General features: G+C 35.5%; 10 protein-coding genes across 10 annotated transcripts; 2 read left to right on the forward strand and 8 right to left on the reverse strand. All coding sequences in view use genetic code 12, as the record gives it.

Annotated features, from left to right (window-relative positions):
* Positions 1 to 5,057: 5,057 nt before the first annotated feature.
* On the reverse strand, positions 5,058 to 6,350 carry IDP1 (Isocitrate dehydrogenase [NADP], mitochondrial precursor (Oxalosuccinate decarboxylase); the record flags this gene model as incomplete). The annotated part of the gene is made up of 1 exon (XM_001528406.1): positions 5,058 to 6,350. One exon carries the CDS (start codon positions 6,348 to 6,350, stop codon positions 5,058 to 5,060), a length of 1,293 nt encoding a protein of 430 aa, XP_001528456.2.
* A 331-nt stretch (positions 6,351 to 6,681) lies between these two features.
* Positions 6,682 to 8,462, forward strand: PVL30_000941 (uncharacterized protein; the record flags this gene model as incomplete). Its single annotated transcript, XM_001528407.2, has 2 exons — positions 6,682 to 6,763; positions 7,438 to 8,462. 2 exons carry the CDS (start codon positions 6,682 to 6,684, stop codon positions 8,460 to 8,462), a joined length of 1,107 nt encoding a protein of 368 aa, XP_001528457.2.
* A 781-nt stretch (positions 8,463 to 9,243) lies between these two features.
* Positions 9,244 to 11,334, forward strand: PVL30_000942 (uncharacterized protein; the record flags this gene model as incomplete). The annotated part of the gene is made up of 1 exon (XM_001528408.2): positions 9,244 to 11,334. The coding sequence occupies one exon, from the start codon at positions 9,244 to 9,246 to the stop codon at positions 11,332 to 11,334; it is 2,091 nt and encodes a 696-aa protein (XP_001528458.2).
* Positions 11,335 to 11,944: 610 nt separating this feature from the next.
* On the reverse strand, positions 11,945 to 12,271 carry COX8 (Cytochrome c oxidase subunit 8A, mitochondrial; the record flags this gene model as incomplete). The annotated part of the gene is made up of 1 exon (XM_001528409.1): positions 11,945 to 12,271. One exon carries the CDS (start codon positions 12,269 to 12,271, stop codon positions 11,945 to 11,947), a length of 327 nt encoding a protein of 108 aa, XP_001528459.1.
* A 1,611-nt stretch (positions 12,272 to 13,882) lies between these two features.
* VPS33 (Vacuolar protein-sorting-associated protein 33) lies at positions 13,883 to 16,348 on the reverse strand (the record flags this gene model as incomplete). Its single annotated transcript, XM_001528411.1, has 1 exon — positions 13,883 to 16,348. One exon carries the CDS (start codon positions 16,346 to 16,348, stop codon positions 13,883 to 13,885), a length of 2,466 nt encoding a protein of 821 aa, XP_001528461.2.
* A 423-nt stretch (positions 16,349 to 16,771) lies between these two features.
* PVL30_000945 (uncharacterized protein) lies at positions 16,772 to 17,914 on the reverse strand (the record flags this gene model as incomplete). Its single annotated transcript, XM_001528412.1, has 1 exon — positions 16,772 to 17,914. One exon carries the CDS (start codon positions 17,912 to 17,914, stop codon positions 16,772 to 16,774), a length of 1,143 nt encoding a protein of 380 aa, XP_001528462.2.
* A 767-nt stretch (positions 17,915 to 18,681) lies between these two features.
* PVL30_000946 (uncharacterized protein) lies at positions 18,682 to 19,590 on the reverse strand (the record flags this gene model as incomplete). The annotated part of the gene is made up of 1 exon (XM_001528413.2): positions 18,682 to 19,590. The coding sequence occupies one exon, from the start codon at positions 19,588 to 19,590 to the stop codon at positions 18,682 to 18,684; it is 909 nt and encodes a 302-aa protein (XP_001528463.2).
* Positions 19,591 to 20,668: 1,078 nt separating this feature from the next.
* On the reverse strand, positions 20,669 to 21,565 carry PVL30_000947 (uncharacterized protein; the record flags this gene model as incomplete). The annotated part of the gene is made up of 1 exon (XM_001528414.1): positions 20,669 to 21,565. The coding sequence occupies one exon, from the start codon at positions 21,563 to 21,565 to the stop codon at positions 20,669 to 20,671; it is 897 nt and encodes a 298-aa protein (XP_001528464.2).
* Positions 21,566 to 22,213: 648 nt separating this feature from the next.
* On the reverse strand, positions 22,214 to 23,284 carry PVL30_000948 (uncharacterized protein; the record flags this gene model as incomplete). Its single annotated transcript, XM_001528415.1, has 1 exon — positions 22,214 to 23,284. The coding sequence occupies one exon, from the start codon at positions 23,282 to 23,284 to the stop codon at positions 22,214 to 22,216; it is 1,071 nt and encodes a 356-aa protein (XP_001528465.2).
* A 944-nt stretch (positions 23,285 to 24,228) lies between these two features.
* On the reverse strand, positions 24,229 to 25,407 carry PVL30_000949 (uncharacterized protein; the record flags this gene model as incomplete). The annotated part of the gene is made up of 1 exon (XM_001528416.1): positions 24,229 to 25,407. One exon carries the CDS (start codon positions 25,405 to 25,407, stop codon positions 24,229 to 24,231), a length of 1,179 nt encoding a protein of 392 aa, XP_001528466.2.
* Between the last annotated feature and the right edge of the window lie 793 nt (positions 25,408 to 26,200).

Genomic DNA, 26,200 nt, shown 5'->3' on the forward strand with positions numbered 1-26,200 from the left:
TGCGAGATTTCTTCCTCTTCTTTCTTTCTTTGATTTCCATATGTATATTTCTTTTTAGGCCTTTGTGCATGATTGTTTAATTAAGAAAAAAAATAATTTCCAAACCGTCAAAATTGGATCAACAGTGGAAAGAGGAAGAAGAAGAAGAAAAAGAAGAAGAAGGGAAAGAGAAATAAGGGAGGATGGGGGGGGGGGGGGATGGAAAGAGAATGAGACAAAGAGAAAAAGAGAATAGAAGAATAGAAGAGATTAGACAAATGGACAAAAGGATCAAAAGAACACAGCCAAGTTGTAGAAGGAGAATGTAGAGGAAGGGGCGTGGAAACAAAAAAGACAATACACTAATAAAAAAATAAAAAATAAAAAGAAGCTGACAAGAACAATAAAAGCTACCCCTTTATTCTTTCCAGCCAATTCCTTACACGAAAGAAAATAGAAAGAGAGAGAGAGAGAGACAAGCGGAAGGGAGGTTAGGTAGAAGGGGGACGGGAAATGGGAAATGGGAAATGGGAAAGGGAGGAAAGAGATGTCAGAGGATAGTTGATTGGATTGTTTTTAGGATTTTTTTTTTTTTGTTAAAGACGGATTTGCCATCTTAATTCCTGTTTCCTTCTTTTTCTTTTTTTACAATTTTCAATAACCACATGTCACTTCCATTCCCATTTCTATCTTTTCACTTCATCCACCAACCACCCCCTTCTTGATTTTAATGGCATAAACGCATACTCCTTACCAATACAAAAGTGAAAGAAAAAGAGAAGAAAGAAGAAGAAGAAGAAGAAGAAGCCCGATTATCTAATTAACCAAGTAATCTAAGTACATATGGTTTCAGCGCAATTAGACGAGACCGAGAAGTTAGAAGCAAGTTATGAGCCATCTCCTTTTTTTTTTGGCTAAATTGCACACGGACTGAATGAAGGTCCTCGAAATAGTTTTAAAATCGTTTTGATCCCTAAATTTACATTCTCCTATTTACAAACTCTACTCTAATTTACACTCTAGTTCATTTTACTCTGCTTAACGTTCTATTGTTTTCACAATTTCAAAAAAAAAATACAGTTTAAAAGACTCGACTGGCACTTATTTTTTTCTTCTTCTTCTTCTTCTCGTAGGTTTAGTATCATATGCAAGAAACCGTCAGCTCCGTATGTGAGTGACCATCATATCTGCGTTGAACGCATCACTTTCAATGCATTAGCAGCAACTAAACCACCATTACTGCCACTACGACTATTATGGGTGTCAATTCACTCCTTTCAAAGGTCTTATGAGACCACCAATTAATTTGAGAGAAGAAAAAGAAAAAAAAATAAAAAAAAAAATAAAAAAAATTACAAACTCATGTCCGACCTTTTGGAATGGAAACGGAAACTTTCAAACTCCTTACTTTATTATCTCACCCCTTTCCTATTCCATTTATTTCCTAATCTTCAATCCTTCTTTAGCTTAGGTTGATAGGGAATCACCTATACTCAAATACATATTATGCAACTCTTTAGACGACAGAGCAAATGACGTATAAGATTTTCAATAGGATTTGGATCAAAATTTTAAAAAAAGAAAAGGACTAGCTTACAAACTTTAGGGGATACCAAAGAAAAAGAAAATAAAGAGGTATAACGAATAACGAAAAATTGAAAAGTAAATATCGCATTATCGTTGATCCACGGGAGAAGGAGGGTTGACAAGTGAGTGAGGCAGATCATAATGTGTATATAATGATGATAAGTCTTTCTTTCTGAACTTCCAAGTCGTTGAAGGTTTTTTATCTCCCATTTTCGATTTTTATTGATTTAATTGTTTTTTTTTCAAGTAAAAAAAACCAACCAAACAAACAAACAAACAAACAACGAGCAATTAGACTTTAAATGCCACAGTTTTGTATTCAAATGATTGGTACTACTCTTAAATGATAACTTTCAACTGTTAGTGTTTTTTTTTCCTTTCTTCTTTTTCTTTTCTTTTTTCTTTTTTTTTTTCATTTTTGGAAGCTATAGCGGAGTTCTTGACGCTTGGACCATTGAAATATAAAGTACGTACAATCTGAAAATAGTCTAAGGATCTTGCACCTGAACTACCCCTTCTCTTCCTTCTTCATTCCATCTATCCTTCTCTATACACACTCTTGTGGATGAACGTTAGCAACTCTTTCAAGTGAGAGAAAGAAAGAAAGAAAGAAAGAAAGAGAGAGAGAGAGAGCAAATATATATATATAAATGAATCTAGACTTTTATCTATGCTAGATATGGAGTCACATCAGTAAGAGAACAATAAGTGGAATAGACCAAAGCAATCTATGCCAAAATTCTCAAATAAGCATCTATGCTTAAAGAATCCTTTGTTCTGTGTTTCTTGTTCCATTATCCATGTTCCATGTTCCTTATCCTTTGCTTTTCAGTTTCCCATTTGCCATTTCCCATTTCTTGTATTCCCCAAAATTTGTTTGGTTCCACATCAAACATCAACCGAAGAAAAAATAATAATAATAAAAAAAGATTTCGTATTCCATCCATCCCACTTAAGGGGCTAACATAATTGCACCCACTTTCTACAAAGAGGGACACAATACAAAAATATAGTTTTAATAGTTCCTTCCTTTTCTTTTTATTCTACAAGCACTGACATTATTGGTTGATTTCAAGACTTGAACACCAACCATATTTAAATTTGGTTGGTATTCTCTACTAAGCTTGATTAACTGTATCATACTATATCTATACGAGAACAAGAAAAGTAAAGATAAAACTAAAAAAATGACAAGAGGTAAAAAAAAAAAAAATAGAAAACGCTTAATACATTTAGCTTGGTTCTGAAACTTTAACAAACCATAATCAACCAAAGCTAATCCTATTTGGTTCTTCTTTGAATTCTTTTAATTTTATTCTTTTTTTTTCATAAAATGTTCTTTTGGCAAGTAGCATAAAATAAAAAAAACTGGCATTTAACATAGTTTGCATATTACGAATATTGAAGCCATTCGAGAGTGAGATTGGCTGTAGCAGTGGCTTCAACTACAATTGCGAAGACAAAAAAAGAGACAAATCAAACGAGCTTGAAGTAGGATATTATTTGTCGTTTTGGTTTTGAAAGATCAAAGAAAATATCAGTCCCCTCCACCCCCATCTGCCAAAAAAAAACCAAACCAAAGATAAAGGAAAACAACTGTGCTGTTTGAAATAGGTTTCTTTTTGATTGGGAAGCTGTAAATTATGTGCATCATTATTTAATAAGTTTAGCAGTACTAAATTAGTGTTTTTTTTTTTTTTTTTGAAAATTGGGGACGGGGATAGTGACAACAGCATCACAAGGCACAGAAGACATTTATGCGCATAATCTCTTTCCCACAATTTTTGTCAAACAAACTTTGTCAATCTCACTCACTATCCATTCCCTGTTCTTCTTTTTTTTTTTTTTTTCTTTTACCTTTTCCTTCTATTGGTGTTATTATCATTATTATTATCATTATTATTAGTATTATTATGAATATTATTAGTATCATCATTTATATTATTGTAGTAATCTTTTCGAGCTAAAGTGTATGGTTAGGTAACTCTGAGTCGAAATGAGCCAATTAACGAATTTTCGTCTTCCTAACCTAGGGAGGTATCTCATATATTGTTAATTGAAACAATACACACGGCAAGAGAAATAAAAAAAGGAAAAAAAAGTAAATTTTAGTGATTGAAGCTGATATAGATTTGAGATAATGATTAGAACAAGGTTTGGAAAGTAAATGGCCATTCCAAAGATATCTGGAATACAAATAAATCAATATAATCTTATTCACCTTAACTCTCTTCTTCTTTCTCCCCCTCTTCCTTCCCCCCCCCCTCGTTAGTTTCTTTTCTTTTCTCTTTCTCTTTCTCCTTTTCTTTCTATCTTCTTTCTGTTCACTTTTGAACAGCTTGCAAAGTTTATCATATATTTTTTTGTTTCTCTTCCCTTCTCTATTATCCAACTCAGCGTCGTTTTCTCTCGTAACCTTGGTTCTCTCCCCCCCTCCCTCACACACATTCTCTCATTTCTTATCGCGAGCTTTTGAACCCAAGATTCAATTTTACTTACTTTTCATATATAGCACGTGACACTTCTGGCAAAGGCAAAGACAAAAAAAAAGAAAAGAAAATAATTGCAACGAAATGGAGGATAAGGGAATTTTGATTCATAGGTTAATCGTAGCTTACTTTTTTTTTTTTTCATTTCGTTTCATTTCTATTTAGATTCCAATCTCTTTCCAGCCTCCTTACCATAGGCACAATCCCCCCTCCAGTTTTTCACTGCTCATACCTTGTTCTCCCTCCCCCCCTTTTTTTCATTTTCATTTTCATTTTCTTCTTCCGCTTCCGCTTCTTCTTTAAAAAACAAAAAAAGATCAGAGGATGGTCTCCAGAATGCTAGTATTCAAAAGATTCCAAAGCATAAAGTCCAAACATCCCATTGAAGAGTTTCGGGTAAACCCTCATGTATGTATCAATCTTCACATCAATCACTTTGATCAAGATGCAAAATAGAACCAAGAAAAAAAAGACAAACAAAACAAAACAAAACATAACATAACAAAACATAACAAAACATAACAAAACATAACAAAACAAAACATAACATAACAAAACTAAACAAAACAAAACATAGCTAAACAGAGCAAAAAAAAATATTAATGCATCCCCCTGTTCAATTGTCTTCCGAGACTCAAGCATCGAATAATTTGAATTATATGCTAACAAATACCAATAGACTGTATTTTATAGACATTTTTCTAAACCATTCACCAAAATATGCTTGCTATCCATCGGCACATATTACGGACTAAACTATTTATGGGAGTATTTGGAGAGTAAGGAGTTAGAGTAGAAGGACAAGTACTCTAGTTCCAAAACGCAAAAAGGCAAAAGGCAAAAGAAAAAGGAAAGGCAAAAGGAAAAAAAAAATAAATTGAAAAGCATGGAATGTTTCGAAAGTTATAATTGAAATTTTTGTTTTTAAAAAATGATACTTCAAATTCAGCTATTCTTTCAGCTATAGTGTCTATTACAAATCAATTAAACAAATTTTCAAATTTACTGCTTCAATCTGTTGGCAACAGCATCCAAGAATTCTGTAGTTGTGACGTAGCTTGATCTATCGGTCTTGCCCATAGCCAAAGCCAAATCCTTGGTCATGATTCTGTCTTCTTGTACAGTATCAATTGTAGCTTTCTCAAGCTTGTTTGCAAACTCAACAACTTCGGGTGTATTGTCCAATCTACCACGTTGGGCAATACCTCTTGTCCAAGCAAAGATAGAGGCAATTGAATTGGTAGAGGTTTCCTTACCCTGTTGGTGTTGTCTATAATGTCTGGTGACGGTTCCGTGAGCAGCCTCGGACTCGTAAGCTGAGCCATCTGGAGTCATCAATGCAGAGGTCATGAGACCCAATGAACCAAATCCTTGAGCAACAATATCTGATTGGACATCACCATCGTAATTTTTCAATGCCATAACAAAGCCTCCTTTAGATTTGATCATTTGTGCAACCATATCATCAATCAACCTGTGCTCGTACCAGATCCCCTTCTTTTCAAACTCTTGCTTGTATTCACTATCGTAGATTTCTTGAAAGATATCCTTGAAACGTCCATCATACTTCTTCAAAATTGTGTTCTTGGTCGACATATAAAGTGGAAGACCCTTGTTGATCGCCATCTTGAAAGAGGCGTGGGCAAAACCTCGAATAGACTCATCGGTATTGTACATGGCCAATCCAACACCGGGACCCGAGTACTGGTACACTTTATGGGTTTGTGTCTCTCCACCATTGTCTGGAGTAAATCTCAACTCCAAAGTACCTGGCTCTTGTATCACCAAATCGGTAGCTTTATATTGATCTCCAAATGCATGTCTACCAATAACAATTGGCTCCTTCCAACCAGGCACCAAACGAGGGATACATGGAATGATAATACTCTCTCTAAACACAGTACCACCAAGAATGTTTCTAATGGTACCATTTGGTGAAAGCCACATTTTCTTTAAACCAAACTCCTTAACTCTAGCTTCATCCGGGGTAATGGTGGCACATTTCACACCAACACCATATTTTTGAATTGCATGTGCAGCATCAACGGTGATTTGATCATTTGTTGCGTCACGAGACTCAATACCCAAATCATAGTATTTCAAATCAACGTTCAAATATGGGTGGATCAAATCGTCTTTGATTTTCTGCCAAATAATTCTGGTCATTTCATCACCATCTAATTCAACAATTGGGTTCTTGACAGTAATCTTGTTAGCGATTCTCGAAGAAGTCGAGAATGATCGAAGGTGTCTCAGCAACATCGATGTTCTGTTGATTGCGGAGCTACTAATCATCGTAAAGTGGTTTATTGTCTTTTTTTTTTTTTTCTTTCTTTCTTTGTTGATACAAATGGGTGAAAGAAGAATACTATGGTTGGTGAAAATAATGAAATGGAAAGGAAATTGAAATCTACGGCGCTTAGAAAAGTTGGATCGTTTTTAGGTTTATGAGTCTTTAGGTGCAATTTTTTTTTTTTTTTTTTTGGTATTTTTTGTATTTTTTTTTCTCCTTGTTGGAGAAATATCTCCGGTACCGGTGTAGGCTTTTTTTCCCTCGTGGTTTTTTTGTGGAATTGGAGGGTGGAGGACAAGAAAGACGGGAAGATCAAAGAGGATAAGAAGAACAATGAACCAAGACATTCGTGACTCACATGGCAGTGAAAACGAAGCCATGGGGATTGCTGGTCCGTCTACTTTGTTAATATCTGGTTTATTTTCTTTTTCTTCTTCTTTCTCTAATTCATTTTCACCATTTTATTTTTCCCTCTTGGTATTGGAATAAAAGAATGACAAGAATTAACAAAGATTCAAAAATAGTTAACGTGAATCTAAAAAAAAATATAACACACTTCGATACTTACTGGTTAGTTCATTGATTTATCTCATTTCTTGAACTTTTCAAACACTTTCAAGAGTCAATTGTGTGCCCAAGTTTGTGTGAGTGTTTCTTTTCATTTCTTTTCTCTCTCTTGTTCTCAAACTCACTGTATCGTACTGGGTTATCTTCATATTCTTATTTTTATTTCTTTTCTTGTATGCGTGTTTCGTAATAGTAAAGATCAACAGTAAAATTTCATGAGAATTGGTTGCAAAAAATTTACTTTCTCAATATAAGGTATTAATCAAACCACGACTCAACAAATATGGACTTAAACGCATCATATATATACTGTGGACTTTGTTTTAAAGATTCTTTAGATTGTAAAGCAACCAATGAGAAACTACTATTAACGTCATGTGCTCATATCATTTGCTCGGGACATCTCAATGGTAAGTATTGACCTTACAGAATACCATACAATTACTCTTGCCAAACTTTGCTTTCTAACACACCTTTCTATTGCTTTAGACTCCGTCATGTGCCCTGTTTGCAAAATTACAGAGATCTCAACAGTATTGGTTGATGAAGAAAGTTTGCCCATTGAATTGCATAGCTTTTTCACCCCGGTTACGCAACAAATAGAGGTGCTCAATAGTGCAAACAAGTTTCAAATCACGGGAATGGATGAGAAAATAAAGTTCCAGAAAAAAACTATACTCAAGCTTCAGGAGAAAGTAAAGAAACAAAAAGAGTTTTTATTTGCTGCTAAGGAAGAAATTATTCAAATGGCTAATTACAAGTCGCAAGCTGATAAGTTGCAACGTGAATTGAATGATTTGAAACAGCAAATCAAGGATGGAAAGCAGCGGCAGTCACAAAAGCCGACTGAACTTTCAATGATTTTAGACGACACTCCATATGCAACGGGTAGAACGAGCAACAACCAAGTTAATAATTCGCTATTTAATAGGGATATGCAGCAACAAAACACTCTAACATGGCACCCACAAGATTGTGCTCTGAATAAGTTTATCAACAATGTTCAGCAACAATTCGAAACAAGACGTACTAAAGAAACACCCGAGACGACTGCAACTGCAGTCTGTTCTGCATTTGTTGATCCGCATATTGTACAATTACAACAAAATGATCAAAGCCTGCAGCAGCAGCATCAAAATCAATACCAATACCACTCTCAACACGACGTATATTATCCTTTTTCAAGACAGCTGGTCTATTCAGCATCAACAAGCTTTGGTGAACCTAATGCAAATCGATCTACATTATTTTCTTCAGGTACTACAACATCAACTCTTGCAAGTTCACGAAGTAATCTTCAAAAATCGAGATTGAACAAGCTCGGGAAACTGAATACTAGATCACTCACAAGTCAATTAGCTACAAGGATCACCGCCAACATGAAGATGGGGCGTCAAATAAACACAAATTATAGGGATATACATATTTCGAATCACTCCTTCAAGACCCCAAGCACTTCCTCTTCAAGCTTCATGGGCAAAGGCCCTATATTGAATCATATCTTGCAAAAATCATCTGATACATCATCTGAGTATTTCCTGCATTGAAAAGCCAAATTTATTCAATAATGAGAAAAGAATTGGTACCAAGTATTGCTGAAACAATTTTTTTTGTACAAGTAAAATGAAAAGAATAAATTGCGTTCCATTATATATCTATATCCATTTATATATATATATATGTATACAGATTTGTAATTTGAGTTTCGCATTGTTTATAATACATTGGTGACTTAAATTTCCGCAACACAATCTAAATCTAAATCGAAAGAGAAAATATAATATTATATTTATATATATAAATATATATATAAATAAACAAGCAAAAATTACCACAAGCAGAGCTGTTTGACTTTATAGGATCTTCTCAAAATAGCAGTTTTTTTTAGAGCTAAATAATTCACAACCACACCCACGACAACATATCCAAGAAACCTATTGACCACAAGTGATTTTCCCTCCTGCACCATAGAGCAACATATAAAACCCGCTCCATCAGTATTGTGAAGGGCTCTTAGCTTGTAAACTTTTTTTTTATCTTTTTTTTATTTTTCGTTATTCGTTATTCGTTTTTCGTTTTTCGTTTTCCAATTTTCAATTTTCAATTTTTGTTTATTTTTTTTTGGTTTTGCATGAACAATTACCATTACAATCATTGTAGATAAAAGACTCAAACGGCGCTCGACGGATCAATACGAAATTAAGGAACCTAAACGTATTTAGTTCGTTTAGATTGTTTATATCAACATATACACAATAGTCAAAACCATAAACATCGTCGTCATTATCACTTTTGAAAGCACTGATGGATAATTTCAAAACAAAATTAATGGAACTTCGTACGCTACGAGGAAGCAAGATCATAATCGATGATTTATCCCGAATAGCATTGGCCAATGTGGATGATGCACCAGAAATTGTCAACGCTGTACGGCAGCGCATTGAGCACTCTTCACAAAGCGAAAAAATCTTGTCAATGTATGTGTTGGATAGTCTTGCCAAGGAGGGGAATCCTTACAATATTCTATTTGGCAGTATTATATATGACGTATTCACTTATGCATATGTTCATGTTGGTGATGGATACTTGAAAGATGGGGTATCGTTTCGTAAGGCATTAATGAATCTACTAGAGACATGGTACGAGCATCGCAATGAACAAGGTGAAGTCTTTTATAAAGCAGTCTTCCCCAAGGAGGAACTTGATAAAATCCAAAGTTTTAAACAAAAAGTTGCCCGAGTTGAGAGCAAAGATGACCCAGGAGCTTTGCGACAACAATTTCCTAGAATAAATTCGCATATATTGTTTGATAGAGGCTTGACTGCTTTGGCTTTAGTTAACCGAATGAACAGAGATTTGGATATTTACAAGTTGGATCAAAAATTTATCGAAGAAAAGGAGATGCAACAGATGGATATTTTTGAAAAGGAGAGGAACCAGATTGTTAGTATAGTGAACAATTGTCTTGATAATGTTGAGGTATTTGAGCGGGATCTCCAGAATATTGACGGTGGTAAACTACGACCGACAAGTCAAGATATTCAAACCACGTTTCAACAGTACTTTATCACCATTGAGGATTCACTAAAAACTTTAAATGAAAATGGAGTCCGTCAAGTGGAATTCTTGATTGAGCTTAGAAGAAGAATGCAGGAACGTGTTTCACAGACGCAAAAAAGGCTGCGCCGGTCGGAAACAAAAGAGATGATAAATAAATACATTACAGCCAACTTTGTTTCCATTTGTAAGGAACCCAAGAGACAGTTCTTCTCCACATCGAATTCAAATGAATTCGACCAGTTTATTAAAAGTTTTGGCAAAGCGGTAACAAAGAAAATCAAAGTCGAAATCCCTGGACTCGATTCCTCAATGACGACAGTAAAGGATGAGAAAAAGGAAAGTGAACACGACGGAACGTCAACACTTGAACACACCCAACTGGCTGGTCAAACAGGTTTGCTGGACCAATCAAAACAAACAGAACAACCTGCACAAAGCTTTGATATTTTGGGCTTCTTCCCTGGACTAAGCAGTTCCGTATTTGGAAAGCCGAAAGAAGCACCCATGTTTACTAACAAAGAAACACTTGTATCTGCAGATGATCCTCAACAAAGCAAAACTCTCAATAATAGTGATGATGAACGACAAATAAGAAAATCAAATCCGAAAGTTGAGAGTGACAAGGTAGATACTTCCAATTCAGATGTTGACCCTTTTGTAAGAAAAAGTATTGAAAAGGAAAATGTTTCTTTAGAAAAAAAGACACTAAATCTGCAAGTTGAGAATACGGGAATCCCATCGTCAATTGGAGACGAACCGCTAGTATCTCAAACCGTCGCAAATGGAGATAAACAACAAGTTGCACAGAAATCGGACTCTGATTTTAATTCCAATAACGTTAATGATGATGGTGATAATACTGACAATGACAATGACAATGACAATGACAATGACGATGACGAAAAAGAAAAAGCAGAGGAAGATGACGATGATGATGAACTATACAGTCCAGTTGCATATTCTCCAGAAGATTCTTTCGAACCTACATGTCGTATCCCTACAATGGTTACATCAAAAGAGAGTACAGAAGTTCATAATTCTGTCGCTTTGCTGACATCAGCTGGTGAATCAAGTGATCAACATATAAAATCACTAGGAAATGCAAACTTGAGTGATGATAGAGGAATCAGTAAACAAAATTCATCTGAGTCGAATGAACCCAATACTAATAGTTTTATCGGCGTATCTCCAGGAGACAAAGATATAGAGCCACTAAAAGTTTTGAATAGCAGCGACACACCCCTCAAAAAGTCCTGTTTAAAGAGACGTGCTGGTACTACGAATACCTCTGTTGCTGATGGTAAAGATGGAGAAAGCACGAGATCCGTAAAAAGAGTAAGGTTTGTTGTTACTGAGTAAAAAACCAAGAAGAAAAAAAAAAGAAATAACAACAAATAGTTGGGAAATAGAGCCGAGGCTGAAGCCACTTGTAATTGTAATTCAAATTTTTTCTTCTTGCACTTGGTGAAAAATTTGTATTACTGAAGAGGATGCCACCTGGAGCTATCATTGCAGGCACAATTCTAGTCAAATCGACTCCCTTTTTCTTTTGGAAAAACTCCTAGATGTGTAAACAATACATGGCAAACGTAAAACAAGAAAGAGCAGGGAAAGGCGTTTAAGAGGTTGGAAAATAGAAACAAAAACAAGAGAGACAATTTTTGCTATCTTAAAATCAAGAAGGAAACAGAAAAAAGGCAAAAGAAAGAGATTGGTAAAGATTTGCAGTTCATTGTCTCATGTATATTTCTTTCTTTTCCTCTTCTTCTCTTTTTCTTTTCTTTTTTAAAAAAAATATTATTCATTTTATTAATAGATGAATGATATATTAAGCCTTACTCATTGATATCAATGTCCACCTCAAATCGTGCTGTTATCTTCCTGTACACGTCAAAAGACCGAATAAAAAAAAAACCAACAACTCTTTCTCTTTGTATTATTCACCAAAATCCAGTCTGTATCAAACAATTTAACTAGACTTGGCAAATGGGTTCCAGACACCAGCTTTGTACATTTGCCAGCCTGAACTCATGAATGGGAAGAAAAAGAAAAATCCCAAGACACCCCAGTACCACACTGAAAATGGAATGAATTTTCTGTCCTTAACTTGGAATGGCAAGTTGGAGTAGACACCTTCCTTTGGTGTACCGTAAATGTGATCCATTGCTGGCAATTCCTTGTTCAATGTTCTTAAGGATTGTTGGAAAGATCTCTTTGGCATGAGCAATTGAGTTAATTGCTTAGCTGGAGACATGGTTGCTTTGCTGCTTCTTTGCAAGAGTGATCTGGACAACATATTGTAGATGGATAGATGTATATATATATATTTAGATGGGGAGGGTGTAAAGTACAATAAAGTATTTGATGGTTGTTAGTGTTGATGCTATTAGCAGTAATATAATAGTGATGATAGGTTTAAAGATTGATTGTAATTGTGCAAAAATCAGTCGGTTTCTGAAATACTTGATGTATACGGTGTAGGGTCGTGTAATTTGGTGTGTGAAATATCCCAAAGACATACTCTTCATCCCTTCTCTGTTTGGTGAATGTCTTTATATCCTTATTTCTCTCTTCCTGTTTGTGCGTATGTTAGTACCTCACACACACTCTCACTCTCTCTTTGCCTGCGTATATATTGTATTTATGCTAAGTCTATGCGCGTTTGCGATTGCGTGGAATACTTTCCGTCCAATAGTAATGAGTTCGTTGCCAAAAAGAAAAAAGAAGCGTTTGGTAGCACACTGCTACCAAAAGGCAGAAAATAAGGTGATTTTTTTTCCTTTTTACATTTTATTTTTTTTTAAACAAAAATCATTTGTGTTTTTTCTCTTCCTCTCATTTTGTCCATCACCGCAATCTTCTTGACTCTATTTTGTACTCAAAATTTCACTCAATATTCCATTACTACCATTTTAGTTATTGTATCGCACTAAACGGATGGCTAAAATTACTATGGCTTGCGGTAAAAAGAATCTTTTAGCTCGTACGATTATCTCGCCCTCAACCGCGACACTGGTTCCTAGCCAGGTCGACTTGTACTTTTTACTCTTGCGCTTTAAACACTCTCCCTCTCTCTTTCATTCTCGCACTTTGGCGGCCCCCCTTCGTTTACCCACGTACAAGTTCTCAATTTTCAATTCCAGCACCAATTACATCAACCAAAAAAAAAGTAAAAAAAAAAAAACAAAAATTATAAAATAAAAGAGAAGAAAACCAGAACCAATCTTGGACTTGAAAACGTAAACCAAACTATACATTATTTATTACTTACACTAAAATCAACTACATATATCCACAATGGCCATCACACCAATTACAGGAACATTAAAGAGAAAGATCATCACAGACATCACCATCGGTTTTGCTACTGGTATTTCTTTAGCCACATTCTACTGGTACACTGAACACACACCAATCGTTGCCAAGAGAGAAGCTTACTATGCTCAATTGAAAGCTCAAAGAGAAGCTGACGACGTGGCTTAAATGAGGTGAGACCGGCATAAGAAACAAGGAGGAGCTTTTTTTCTTTCAAATTTAAACAGAAAAGGAGCAGCGACTATTTATGATCGAAGAAAAAGAAGAAGAAGAAGAAGCTTGGTTAAATTTCAACAAAAAAGGATAGTCTGATTATTGAGAGTATTTATCCTGAGAAAAGAAATATCCATATAGTTTAAATGAATATACGATTTCATTATTGACAAAAAAGAATGTAAGAAGGAAAGAACAAAAAAAAAAGGACGAAAGAAAGTAGTAGAAGGGACTGATTCACAAGTAAAGATTAAAATATGGCAAAAAAAAAATCTTACAAACAAACAAACAAACAATTCTTAAGACTTGATTATGCTTTGTTTCTTGACTTTTCTTTTCTTTTCTTTTCTTTTCTTTTTAAAATGCTTGTCTAACAAAATCATTGGTCTATGAACTGCCAGAGTTTTCGATTATTAATTATGCCATTTGTTAATACTATGACTTTTTTCGAAGCACCGCTGCCGTTTTTTCTTTGCTTTAATCTTTCCTCTAAATACTTTAAACATGTCATTTCACTTCTTGTAATACCCCCAATTATAACAATCACCAAGTACTTCAGCTTATCGTCATTCACATTCTCTAGATTTACATCGATTGTTTTGCCTGCAAACATTGTATTCAAGCCGAGATTATCCCAGTTGGGTCGTCTCTTGATGTTGTTGACTGGTTTGTATTTAAGGAAATCACGGAAATATAAGGATTCAATCATTCGATAAATTATGGGGACAGTATTTCCAGGTAGGGTAAATGATGGAGTTGGATATAGCTTCAAAATACTGGTACCTTGTTTTATTTCATTTCCATGTGTATCGTTCGACTTCAACCCATTCATCTTGTTATAGTTTCTTCCTTGTCCATTAACACCTTTATTATCCTTCCTACTGTTATCGTCGTTATTGTTATTATTATTATTATTATTATTATTATTATGATGATTATCATCATCATTATCATCATTATCACCTCTACCATCTTCCACCCTCCTATTTTTTCCTCTTCCTAGTCCTCCTTTTTCCTCTTCTTCTTCCCCTTCGAGTTCTTCTTCTGGCAGCGGGTGCAAGTTCCAGAATTTATTAATCAAGGTGTAGTTGCTCTTAAACACATCTTTGCAACCACTAATACCCACGTCAGAGTCGTCTTCGTCAACTTGAGGAGTAGCCGCGTGTTTCTTTTGACTCGTCAAGCCCAAGGATGCAAAAAAGTCATTGGACGAATCGTTGACTTTACGAATTAGTTTTAAATCAATCAATCGCTGCAACGATAATACAGCACTAAAGCCATAATTTTCATGAATCTCCGTCATTATCATCTCCAAGTCCGTATTCATTATTCCGTCATTTATGTATCCAATGAGCAAAATAATAGTCCATATGTTTTCTATTGGATAGTTGTTATTAAGAAACAGTTTCAAGTTGGATATTTGAAGTTTATAATCCATATCAAACACATCGTTTTGGAAAGTTAAAAATTTCTCATAATCGGTCTCTACTTTACCTACAATGCTTTCACCAATCAATGTATGTTTTTTCAAAAGTTCCTGCTGTTGTGTTAAGTTACCCAATGCGGCAACCAAATTCTTCATCTCATTGATATTTGTATCGTCATCATTGCGTCCGGTATTTTCAAATCTTTGCTTAATATACTTGGCCAATCTATTCAATCTTGCACCCACCGTTGAGAAATTCAAATGCTTCAAATCATTATTGTATAACTCATCATTTGCCAAATCTTTATTGCTAATACCACCTTCAAATTTCACAATAGTCTCAAAGTTGATACCAAACATATCATCAATTATTCCATGATAATTTAGTTGACTAAAGATAACTGGAAACAAGTCAACGTTTCGTTCAATAACAACCAAGTCAGTATTACTATGTAATTTATCTTGATAGAATTCAATCTCCGTCGTTTGCATGTTTTCACTCAAAAATGATGGTATTTGGGACTCTCTCAACATTTTAATGAACAACTCGGAATGATTACCCTTACCATATATATTCCTCAACTTGAAATGATGACGGTGCTTATCGTTAGGTTTAATGCCATAAAACAATAATTTGATCAATGCATCAGAAAGTTGATTGAGTTGCTTCAAAGGCCGTTCAAAATAGTCATTTAATCCACTAAACTGACTTGTCTCTTCAGTAACTAGTATACCGTCAGTGTAAATTGGATCTGTTTTCCAATCAAAGAGTTTTATCTTTGAAGTGATAGAAAGGGGTCTAGGAACCAATGGCATTGTCTTTTTCTTCTCATTGTTTTTCATTATCATCATATGCATCCTCTTTTCTTTTTTTTCATTTTTATTTTCATTTTCGTTTTCAATTTCAAATTCAATTTTATTCTTATCCTCATTATCATAATATTGGTATTCATTATTATTATTATTATTGTTATTATTATTGTTATTCAAATTCAAGATTTTTTCAAAGTCAATGATACCTTCAAATTGTTGGTTCACCTGGAATACAAATGTCTTGGATAAATCTTTAACTATTAAGTTGTACCGTAAGCCATGCGCCTTCTTTGCAATAGTCGATATATAACTTTTTAGTTTCCCAAGATTCTCTAACGACTCTGGCATTAATATAACCAAGCTTGAATATTTCGTAACAACATCAATTGGAATTTTGAGTAAATCATCATTGAGCCAAGCAACATTTTGACACTTGGCATGTTCTTTGATGATCAGAAACGAAGCTAATCTATTGATGAGTGGAGATAATATTGGATCAAGCACGAGCAAGTTGTTGGAAGTGTAGACTCTGTCGAGTTGATCAGTTAAATTTTTCAAAGTCACCTCATTGAACTTGTTTAGATCTAGTAATGGTTCGTAAGGCATTAGATAAATTATAAGTGATATATGTGAAACGTCTCTCTTTTTTTTTTTCTTTTCTTTTCTTCTTCTTTTTCCTTTATTCAAAAGTGATGGTATGGTTCTGAATTAAAGGTTTAATGAATTTTGTTGTAAATACAGGTTTTGTGAATCTGTGGTATCTACGAGTATGATGTCAGAATTCACGAGCGCGCGAACGCCATGTATTTGGTGCTCCCCCCTCCCCCATTAAAGAAGAAGACGAAGAAGACAAAGAAGAAGAAGAAGAAGAAGACGAAGACGAAGAAGAAGAATAAAAGAAATCACAATTGAAGACAAAGACAGATGTAAGAACAGAGAAATTAAGAAATCAGAAACACTGTGAGATTGCACAATATAAATCACAATTGCATGTCTATAGTCTATATCCAGTACACATCTACAAACTCGCTACAATTTTGCTCCTCTTTCTTTGCCTTCAAACCTAATGAGACCTTCTTGTATCACGGTAGCAACATGTGTGCCTTTGTGATTGTACAACTCACCTTCCATTATTATTCTGTCATGGCTGAATCTGATTGCCTTGAAGCAGTAGCCCATCCATTGCGTGACATCAAAATCATCATCGTGAATGTACAATACATGATCCAAACTCACTCCAAAGAATGTCTTGTGATAATCTGTCAATTGCACATCTTCAATCCTCAATACTCTTAGCAATACATTCAACAACAATGAGTCGGACAAGTTTGCTAAGCCAACAAACTGAAATTTTGCATCTACATTCTTCAATGGTTGGTCAAACCCTTGCTCATTATCTATCCCCCAACGAACCAAGAATGCCAATCTTCGTTGAGCAACAGGAATTTCGTCTTCGTACTTGGATAGGTCGAGGTGGAGAAACTCAGGAAAGAATTTGAAATATGACAACATGTTCGATTCAATTGCCAGCACTGGAAGATCTTTAGTATCTGCATGTGTTTGGAACCATTTGTGTACTGGTGTTTGGAATCCAAATGGCTTGGCTGGACCCCTCTCATCATCATCATCATCATCATCATCGTCATCATCGTCATCATCATCGTCACTAGCACCTTCAGCGTTAGTGTCATTTCCATTCCTTTTTTGTATCTCACTTGCCTTGCGCTTCTTTTCCTTTTCTTTTTCCTTTTCTCTCACTTTTGCAGCATGTTCTTCATACTTTTTCATACTCTTCTCATATGAGTTCTTCTTTGTTAAAGATACATTGGCAATGTACACAATCTTGCCTCTTTGTACTCCTCTAATTGTTCTATTGGCAAAATTATTCCCATTTGAGATGATATCCACCTCCCATTCTACCGGTGTTTCGGGATCAGCAGCACGGACAAAATATGAATGTAGTGAATGCGGACTGAATTCTGCATCGCATGATTTCATCGCCACGAGTAATGCTTGACCTGCAAGATTACCTCCAAATACACCCCTTGAGTCAGCATGAGGTTTAACCAAAGGTTTATTTCCTTTGTATTTTTTGTTTTCTTCGAGCTCAATTACGCCAAACTCTTCTTGGACATCCACCACTTCTCCCCGTTTATAATTGATTTCCTTCATTCGAGATTAAAAGTGAGTTGGGCTAGAATAGACCAGGTAATATTTGACAAAGTTGTAAAATGTTGTCTCTTAGCTATTACAGTAGATGCAGACACAACTTTAAACACAACAAATTCTGTTATATATGTATGTAAATATGTAAATTTGTAAACAAGTACATATATAAATACTTCAATGTATAGCTAATGACGAAATGATGCACCCATTCGTGATAACCCCGACCCCGCGTAGAGAGAATAACTTGATTCTTTTTTCTTTTTCTTTTTCTAATGCCGAGGTTTTGCATAGAATTTGGGTGTGTATCCCTCTCACCCAACCCCCACATCTTTTATTTCCATCTGTTTTTTTTTTATTTTTATTTTATTTTTTTAGTTTTTGTCTTTTGCGGATAATCACTTTTCTTTTCTTCACCACGAATGGGACCTTTTTTTTTTGTGGTATATACCAAAAAGGTATGGAAATAGTTTTATCTCCAATTTCTTTTTCCACTCTTCTTTTTTTCTTTTTTTAAAAGAAATATAAGTTTTTAATTTAAGAATTCTTCTTGAAAATGTCAGAGGACATTTTGACGAAATTTTGTAGAATTTCACCATTTGCTGAATTATCAGTATTGGAAGATACGTAAGATACGAAGGAAAGAATATACAAAATTTTCTTAACATTACAAAGTTTGTATTCTCTGTTTTTTTTTTTTTCAATTTTTCAATTTGTCACTGTATCTTTTTACAGTTAATAAATAATTATAGAATCTATAAACGAAAACGTGCTTATAATTTAGCACCAACCAAGTTTCCCTTAAACAATCTCTCTTGAACAACCGTAGCCACCTGGACATTCTTATCATTGTATAATTCACAAACCAAGAGGGCACGATCATGGCTCAATCTAGTAGTCTTGAACGAGACCGCAGTCCAATGTGTAGGGTCAATATCATCGTCATGGAAATATACTGAGTGGTCTAATGAAACGTTAAAAGTTCCTTTGATTTGGTGTCCCATAATGTCCAAAACCCTCTCTATATCCATCCAATCTGTAATCCATGTAAATGCGGCATACTTATACTCTAGTGTCATGGGCTTAACTTTCTCTAATCCATCGATACCATACTTGATAAAGTATGGGAAAACATTCTCAGATTGTGGGATGAGAGGGTATTTGACACCCATGTGAAGATTTGGATTACCCAAATTGTCCATTTCTGTTAAACTTGGGTCAGCCAACTCTGGTTCGGGTGTAGTTTGATACGTAAACGGTTTAGGCCCAGGGCCCAGTTTCGTCGTATTTTTTGTTGTCAATGATATATTTGCAGTGAATACAACTTTCCCATTCTGTATTGCACTAATACTTCTATTGGCAAATGATCTCCCATCAGATATTTTCTCAACTTTCCAATCAATCACGGAGTCTTCACTTGCAGCACGCGTAAAGAAAGTGTGCATGGCATTCGGCATAAACCCTTCTGGCGAAGATCTAATAGCTACTAGAACAGCTTGAGCACAGAGTGCTCCACCATATACTCCACGTCGGGTTGGGTGTGGTTTAGAAAGAGGCTTAATTCCTCTGTAATGTGTTTCTGATAATTTCTCGACATCGAGATCTTTTGTGATGTCGACTTCCACGAGTTGCTGACGTTGTAATTGTTGATTTTGGTCCATTTCTCTAGTGTGCATAGTCATTTTAGATAAATTTTTGCGGAAAAGGGAAAAAAAGCGTGTACTTATAACTGTTTCAATTATATTATATATATATATATATATGTATATTCTTCTGTAGGTGTGTATGTAAATGTGTGTAAACTTTAGAAAGTTGTGGCTATCTTCATGTGAAAAAAAAAAGATAACAAATAGACAACGATAACAACAGAGAAGAGAGTATTCAAAGTTTATCGAAATTATGTAAAAAGAACATTCTACGGAGGATCGTTTCATATATATTTATATATGTTTCTAAATATGTTTCTAACTATGTTTATACATATGTACAAATGCATACAACGGCGTACACACACACGTATAGCTATATATGTATACACATAGATGAATAAATGTGAATGTACAAATAAATATAAATAAATCCCCCCTCCCCTCGATTATTTATGTATGTAGGCGCTTGAAAGCTTAAGGTTGATAACAACGGTTAGATTCGACTCCACTTTATAGTGAATGTCGGCAAGAATTTGAATGTTCAAAGAGGCTCATACGTAATTTTAGATGGTACTACGTTATTGTACTTTTGTGGTTACAACGCAATGCAAGTTCTTCCACAACCCTACTATATGCGCTACTAAGTTCAACATTAGATTATGCTATACATATTTCAAAACAAGTCTTATATTATCTCTTTATACAGCCTCTAACGATGGTGTTCAGCATGTAATATGCTATCAACTAGGAATGAACAAAGGAACGAAAGCAAGAAAAGAGAAAGAAAGAAAGAAAAAAAAAATAAAGAAAAAGAAAAAGAAATCAACAAAATGCGAGCGGGTATCGGCTAAACGGTTGGTAATTCTCTTACCCCACAAAGGAAAACAGAAAATTTCCAGCAACTACTCTAGGTACTCATAACTCCTTTACTCCACAATTATATATCGACATGATGTAATCATCTCATTACCTTTTTATCTTACTACTATGTACTTTCGTAACCCCACCTATAACCGTTTAACCCACCCCTTTCCCACTTCCACTCCCCACTTTCCACTTCCACTCCCCACCGCTTCTCTCGGCTGTGCTTCTGTTCTCAATATTCTGCAACTCAGATTTTTGGACTAGTAATAAACAATCTTTCTTGTACAATCGTAGCAATATGTTTCTTACCTTCCAGAGTGAATATGTCTCCCTTGATCAACGCTCGATCGTGTCCCACCCATTTTAAATTCAAAACGTATACGAACCATTGATCCACTTGGAAATCGTCATCATGGTAATGGATATTATGGTCGATTGATGCCTCTACTCTTGGTCGAACATCGATATCAATATGCGGTAATAACAACTCCATTGCAATCCAATCCGTGAGACTAGTGAAACCGACGTATTTGAACTCTTCGGAGAGATTAATCAATGGTTGGTTGTATTGCTTATCATCAGTTATCCCCCATCTTATCAAAAAAGTAACATTCTCAGGATCATTTTGAAAAGGGTATATTTTCTGAAATGCAAAAAGTGGGTCAATGTGATATACCACTGGTAAATCCTTAATATCCTGCTGCATAGTATTTGTAGCAGGAATACTGAAATTTAATGAACTCACGTCTTTTCCGTTGTTATTCTTTGTAGAATTATTGCTAGTTAAAGAAACCATTGCTGTGAATACTATACTTCCATCTTGTAAGCCACGTACATATCGATGCACAAACGTTCTCCCAGTAGTAATCTCTTCGACCTCCCAGACCATGGGGGTTTGGTCACTCACAGCTTTAATGAAATACGAATGGATCGAATTGGGAACAAAAGATCTACTCGCCGGGGAAGAACGTATGGCTACAAGGATAGCTTGTGCAACAATATTGCCACCATATGCTCCCCTCGTGAGTTTGGATGGTTTGGCTAAAGGCTTGACTCCTCTAAACTTGTGAGGCTCAATCTCGATAACGTCAAATTCTGCTTTTACATCAAGCGGGGGTAGCTCATGTTTTGTAATGGAGACCATTTTGATATAATTTTCTTTTCTTTTTTTTTTTTTTTTTCAAAGCAAAAAACGTGGAATAAAAAGACGCAAAAAGATGGTGTTTATTGAGTAGAAAGAAATAAGCTACTAGCAACGTGTTTTAAAAATTGTGAAGTTTTGAAGTTGTCAAGTTGTCAAGTTGTCAAGTTGTCAAGTTGTCAAGTTATGTGTTTGCTTTGAACTTGCTTCAAGCCTTTTGTGTTTAGTGTAGCTGATGAAACCGACAGAGTTTGGTACGTGGGACAATCAACCGAGGGTTCCCCACACAAAACGTATCAGTTTTCCGTCCGTGGAACTTGGGGGGAGATATATCCATATATATAACATATACACATACACATACAAATACAAAATTAAGCAAAAAATAAAGTCGCAAACTTCTTGCGCGCATTATCACCCAAATCGGGAAATATATCATAAAGGATCTCATTTTCCGTCGCATCTGCATCGAACCCATTTAAAACGGCCAACAATTGATTTGAATGAAGTTGCTGCTTTTCAGAGCCAAAAACACATACACACACACACTCAGAGAGAGAGAGAAATATAAAAAACAAGAGTAGCTACATTGAGGTTTATGGTTAAAGTCTATAAAAAGCATTCGTAATAAATAAATTATCTCAAAAGAGTTTACAATTTGGCAGATTCCAAACCAGACTTATCCCTTCTCAGTTGCCATTTATCGTGCAACGCACGGGATTCTTCAATCATCTTCTTTGGCAAAAACCCGTATGCTTCTTGCACAGCAGTGGCAATGGCTTTTCCATCCAATGTATAAAAGTTCACCACTGCTAAGATCCTATTATTTCCCATACTTAAGAACCTATAGTCTAAATATAACCATTCACTTGAATCAAAATTCAAATCATGAAAGTATAGACTATGATCTAAACTGACTCTGAAGAACTTTGCCTCATCACCGCTGAGTGGGAGGCCAATAGCCTTAAGTATCGTGGCGAGCCAAAGTGCATCCGACTCAAATGCTAACCCCAAGAAGCTCTGTCTGATTTTGTCCTTACCCAAATTGTAATCATCCAAGATCTTGACAAACAAGGACAATTCTTGGTTACCAATCTCATTGATATCAAAGTTCTTTGTATGTTGCAAAACGTCAAAAGGAATAGCATGTGCAATATTATCATTTGTGTGTTCCATATACGCCAAATCATCGATTTGGTCCTTGTATTTGTAAAATGCAGCATTTGGGCTTCTTTTGAAATGGAATGGCACGGCTTTGATATCATTAGCACCTGCAGCCAATTGTTCCTGATACTCTTTATCTTTCTTCACCAAGTCGTTGCTTTTTGTAAAAGATGCTTGAATCGTAAATAACAATTGATTAGTATGAATCTGATACGCAGTGGCTAATCTATTGGCAAAATTTCGGGAATCACTTATCTTCAAAACTTCCCATCTTATATTACTCTCTGTAGATCCTGGCTTGACAAAATATGAGTGCAAGGAGTGTGGTTGAAAGTCTTCGCGACCAACGGATTCCCAACACGCATTAAGACCTTGTGCTATAAAGTCACCACCATATGTACCTCTAGCACCTTCGCGAAATGGCTCAACAGGATATATACCGTTGTAGATTACTTTGTTACCGCCATTCTCAGTAGCAATTAATTCAACCGAAGCTTTAGCCTCCATTTTGGCCACTGGATTGTCTTCGTTGTAGACTTCTGCTTTAAGACGGTCCATTGCTTGTTTGAGTGTACGTGAAATGTATGTGAAGTGTATGTGAATTGTATTTAAACTATAGTGGACTGAACTGGATTATAATAAAGTACTCTTTTAATCTATTAATCTTGATTATATGGATGGCGAAAAAAGAAGTTGGTCAAGAAGAAGAAAATAAAACTGAGAAGGATGAGGTGAAGCAAATCATCAGTCTTATAAATAAATGTGATGCTAGCGAAGATAATAATAGAAATGATAAGAAAAAGTAACAAGCTTGAACTTTTCAATGCTTTGTGTTCCTTCTCAAGTTTAATTGTGAATTTAGCCGAGGTATTATTACTAACGTCTTTACACTTGTTTCTGTATTTTCTTTTTTTCTCTTCCTTATTTTTTTTTTTCCTTTCTGGTTACCAAATATCGATTTCTTGCGCCCCACGCGTTTCCACAGTTCCCACGATTTATCCAACGGTTTTTACCACAAATTTATATGCAGTTTATGCAGAGGAAGGAAAGAGGAGGGGAGGGGGGGGGAGAGAGAGAGAGGAAAGGGAGGACAGAGAAAAAAAAAGTTAACGTTGGGAAACAAGGAAGAAGATTTTAAATAGGAGAGAAAAGTAATGAAAACTAAACAAAAGAAAGAGAGAGAAAGAGAAAGAGAAAGAGAAGGAAAGAAATCAGAAAAGTTGCGATTGCATAATACACGCGGAGATAAAACATTTTTTGATGGAGTTAACGTCTTGCATTGATCAACGAAGAAAATGCCACACGGCCTTTTACCATCATAAAAAACTATTAAGATCTAGAATTTAAATCCACTTTCTGCAATCAACATTCCTGGATAGTGCAATGTCCAAATGTTTTTTTTTTTCATATACAAATTCACATTCATATTCATTTGCATTTTTGTTTGCATAGTCTTTTATTTTTTATTCTTTTAATTTCTCTCTGAAGGTTTATTGCTAATCTTACAAGTGTGCTTTGTTGGCCGTGCTTCCCACTCCTTTGAATAAGATGGTCAATCCTTCTTGTACAACAGTAGCAATACACCTTTGATTCTCATTATAGATGAATCCTCTTGCAACCAACCGGTTATTGCTCAATCTCTTCATCTGATATGTAAACGCAAGCCAATCTTTGCATATATCAAACGCTGAACCGTCTCTTGGTTCGTATTCATCATTGTGGAAATAGATATGATGATCCAACGACATGGCATTGTAATGGAAAATATGCAATCCATTGAGAGTAGCCCTGGCAATGTATGTAGCATCTGTTTGCGCATCATAAGTCTCACCCCTTTCCAATGCAGGCGACCATGGTAGGTGCAAAACACGAGCTATGGTTGTTATAAAGGCAGAGTCTGAGATATCAGCAAGACCAACATAATTGTATATTGGGTTTTTCACTGACTGTGAGTCTTTGGGTCGCAACACTAATTTTTCAACATCATGAACTTCACCCAAGGCATCAGGGTACGAGTCCACAATTTTCTCATATCCTGTACCGGGCTCTGGTATATTTTTTAAACCAGTGAATACCGTGACCCATCGATTTGAAAAGGGAAGCGAGTTTTCTTCGGGGCATATCTTATGGTTGAGGAACTCATCACCAAATGCATTACGCACAAAGTCTGTGTGTTGTACTTGATGGAGCTGATCAGGATTTGGGTATTTGGATTGCAACGGGGGTGGCGGTATGCTTTCGTCAAGTAATGTTAGTTGCTGCTGCAGTTGTTGTGATGGTGACTGGGAGTGCAATGTTTTGGTCCCTTGTTTTCTCAAAGTCACTAAACAACTGATCCTATTCTTCCCTCGCTGGTATGCTAAGATATATCTCTTGCTAATGAACTCATCATCGTATAGTTTAGTCACCTTGTACTCCATTGGGGTTTTCCAATTTCCAGCATTAATGAAAAAAGAGTGATACGAGTCTGGGATCATCACTTCGTTTGTGTCATCAGAACGTGTTGATTCAATACCTACTAGCAACGACTGGGCTATCATGTGGCCACCATAAACACCTCTACCAACGGAAACAGGCAAGCGCAATGGATGTGCACCAACATAATGAGTGTCGTCGATCTTAACAACTCTGAGTGCTTCTTCAAAGTCTGGAATGGGGTTTTCTTCAATCGTTAACTCCATTCTCCGAGGCAGTGCAAGTAGCGGTGCTAGTAATAGTAATAGTAATAGTAACAGTAACAGTAATTGTAGTTGTAGTAGTAAAAGTTCTGGTAATTGCAGCAGTTAATGCTACGGTGAAAAGTGTAAAATTTGCTTTCTTCAAGCAAAAAAACGTATTAACTTGGAGTTGAGGAATTGAACAGACCAAAGTTTTCTTTACAGAAGGGACAAAAAAACACTAGAAAAGATTAATGTAAGCGTTTGGATATATTTATATTTGCATAGATAGAGATACAAATATACAAATATATATATGTATCTGAATAAATATTAGTCTATTACAATTTTATTGCCGCTAACTTTGATTACCCAACATGAATGTGACAATTTTTTGTTTTTCTTTCCTTAGGCCTATTGCCATTTTTGTGCATCAATCAACCCCACATTTTCACCTTGGGAAAAACTGTGAGCTTATTGTTTTATCCTCCCCCCTCCTTCTCCTTCACCCTTTCCCATTTCTTTCACAGACAAACACCGACAGACACACATGAACTTTTTGTGGTGGAGCAACTTGATTTTTTATGGCCGGAGATAGAAATTTTTTTTAACGGAATTGTTGATTTCCAAATTTATTTCATTGAAAATACTGTGAATTTCAATGTTTCACTGCCAATCTTTGTAACCAAAAAACAGGCTTCAAACCACTCCAAAAAGAGAAACAAACAAAGATTTTGTTGATTTTTAAAGGAACCACCCCCTCACCACCCCCTCTTTTCTGCCCCATTTCAGTTTCTATGTTTTCTCCTCTGTATTT

Source organism: Lodderomyces elongisporus, chromosome 1 (assembly GCF_030384665.1).
Source record: "Lodderomyces elongisporus chromosome 1, complete sequence".
Classification (NCBI taxonomy): Eukaryota; Fungi; Ascomycota; class Pichiomycetes; order Serinales; family Debaryomycetaceae; genus Lodderomyces; species Lodderomyces elongisporus.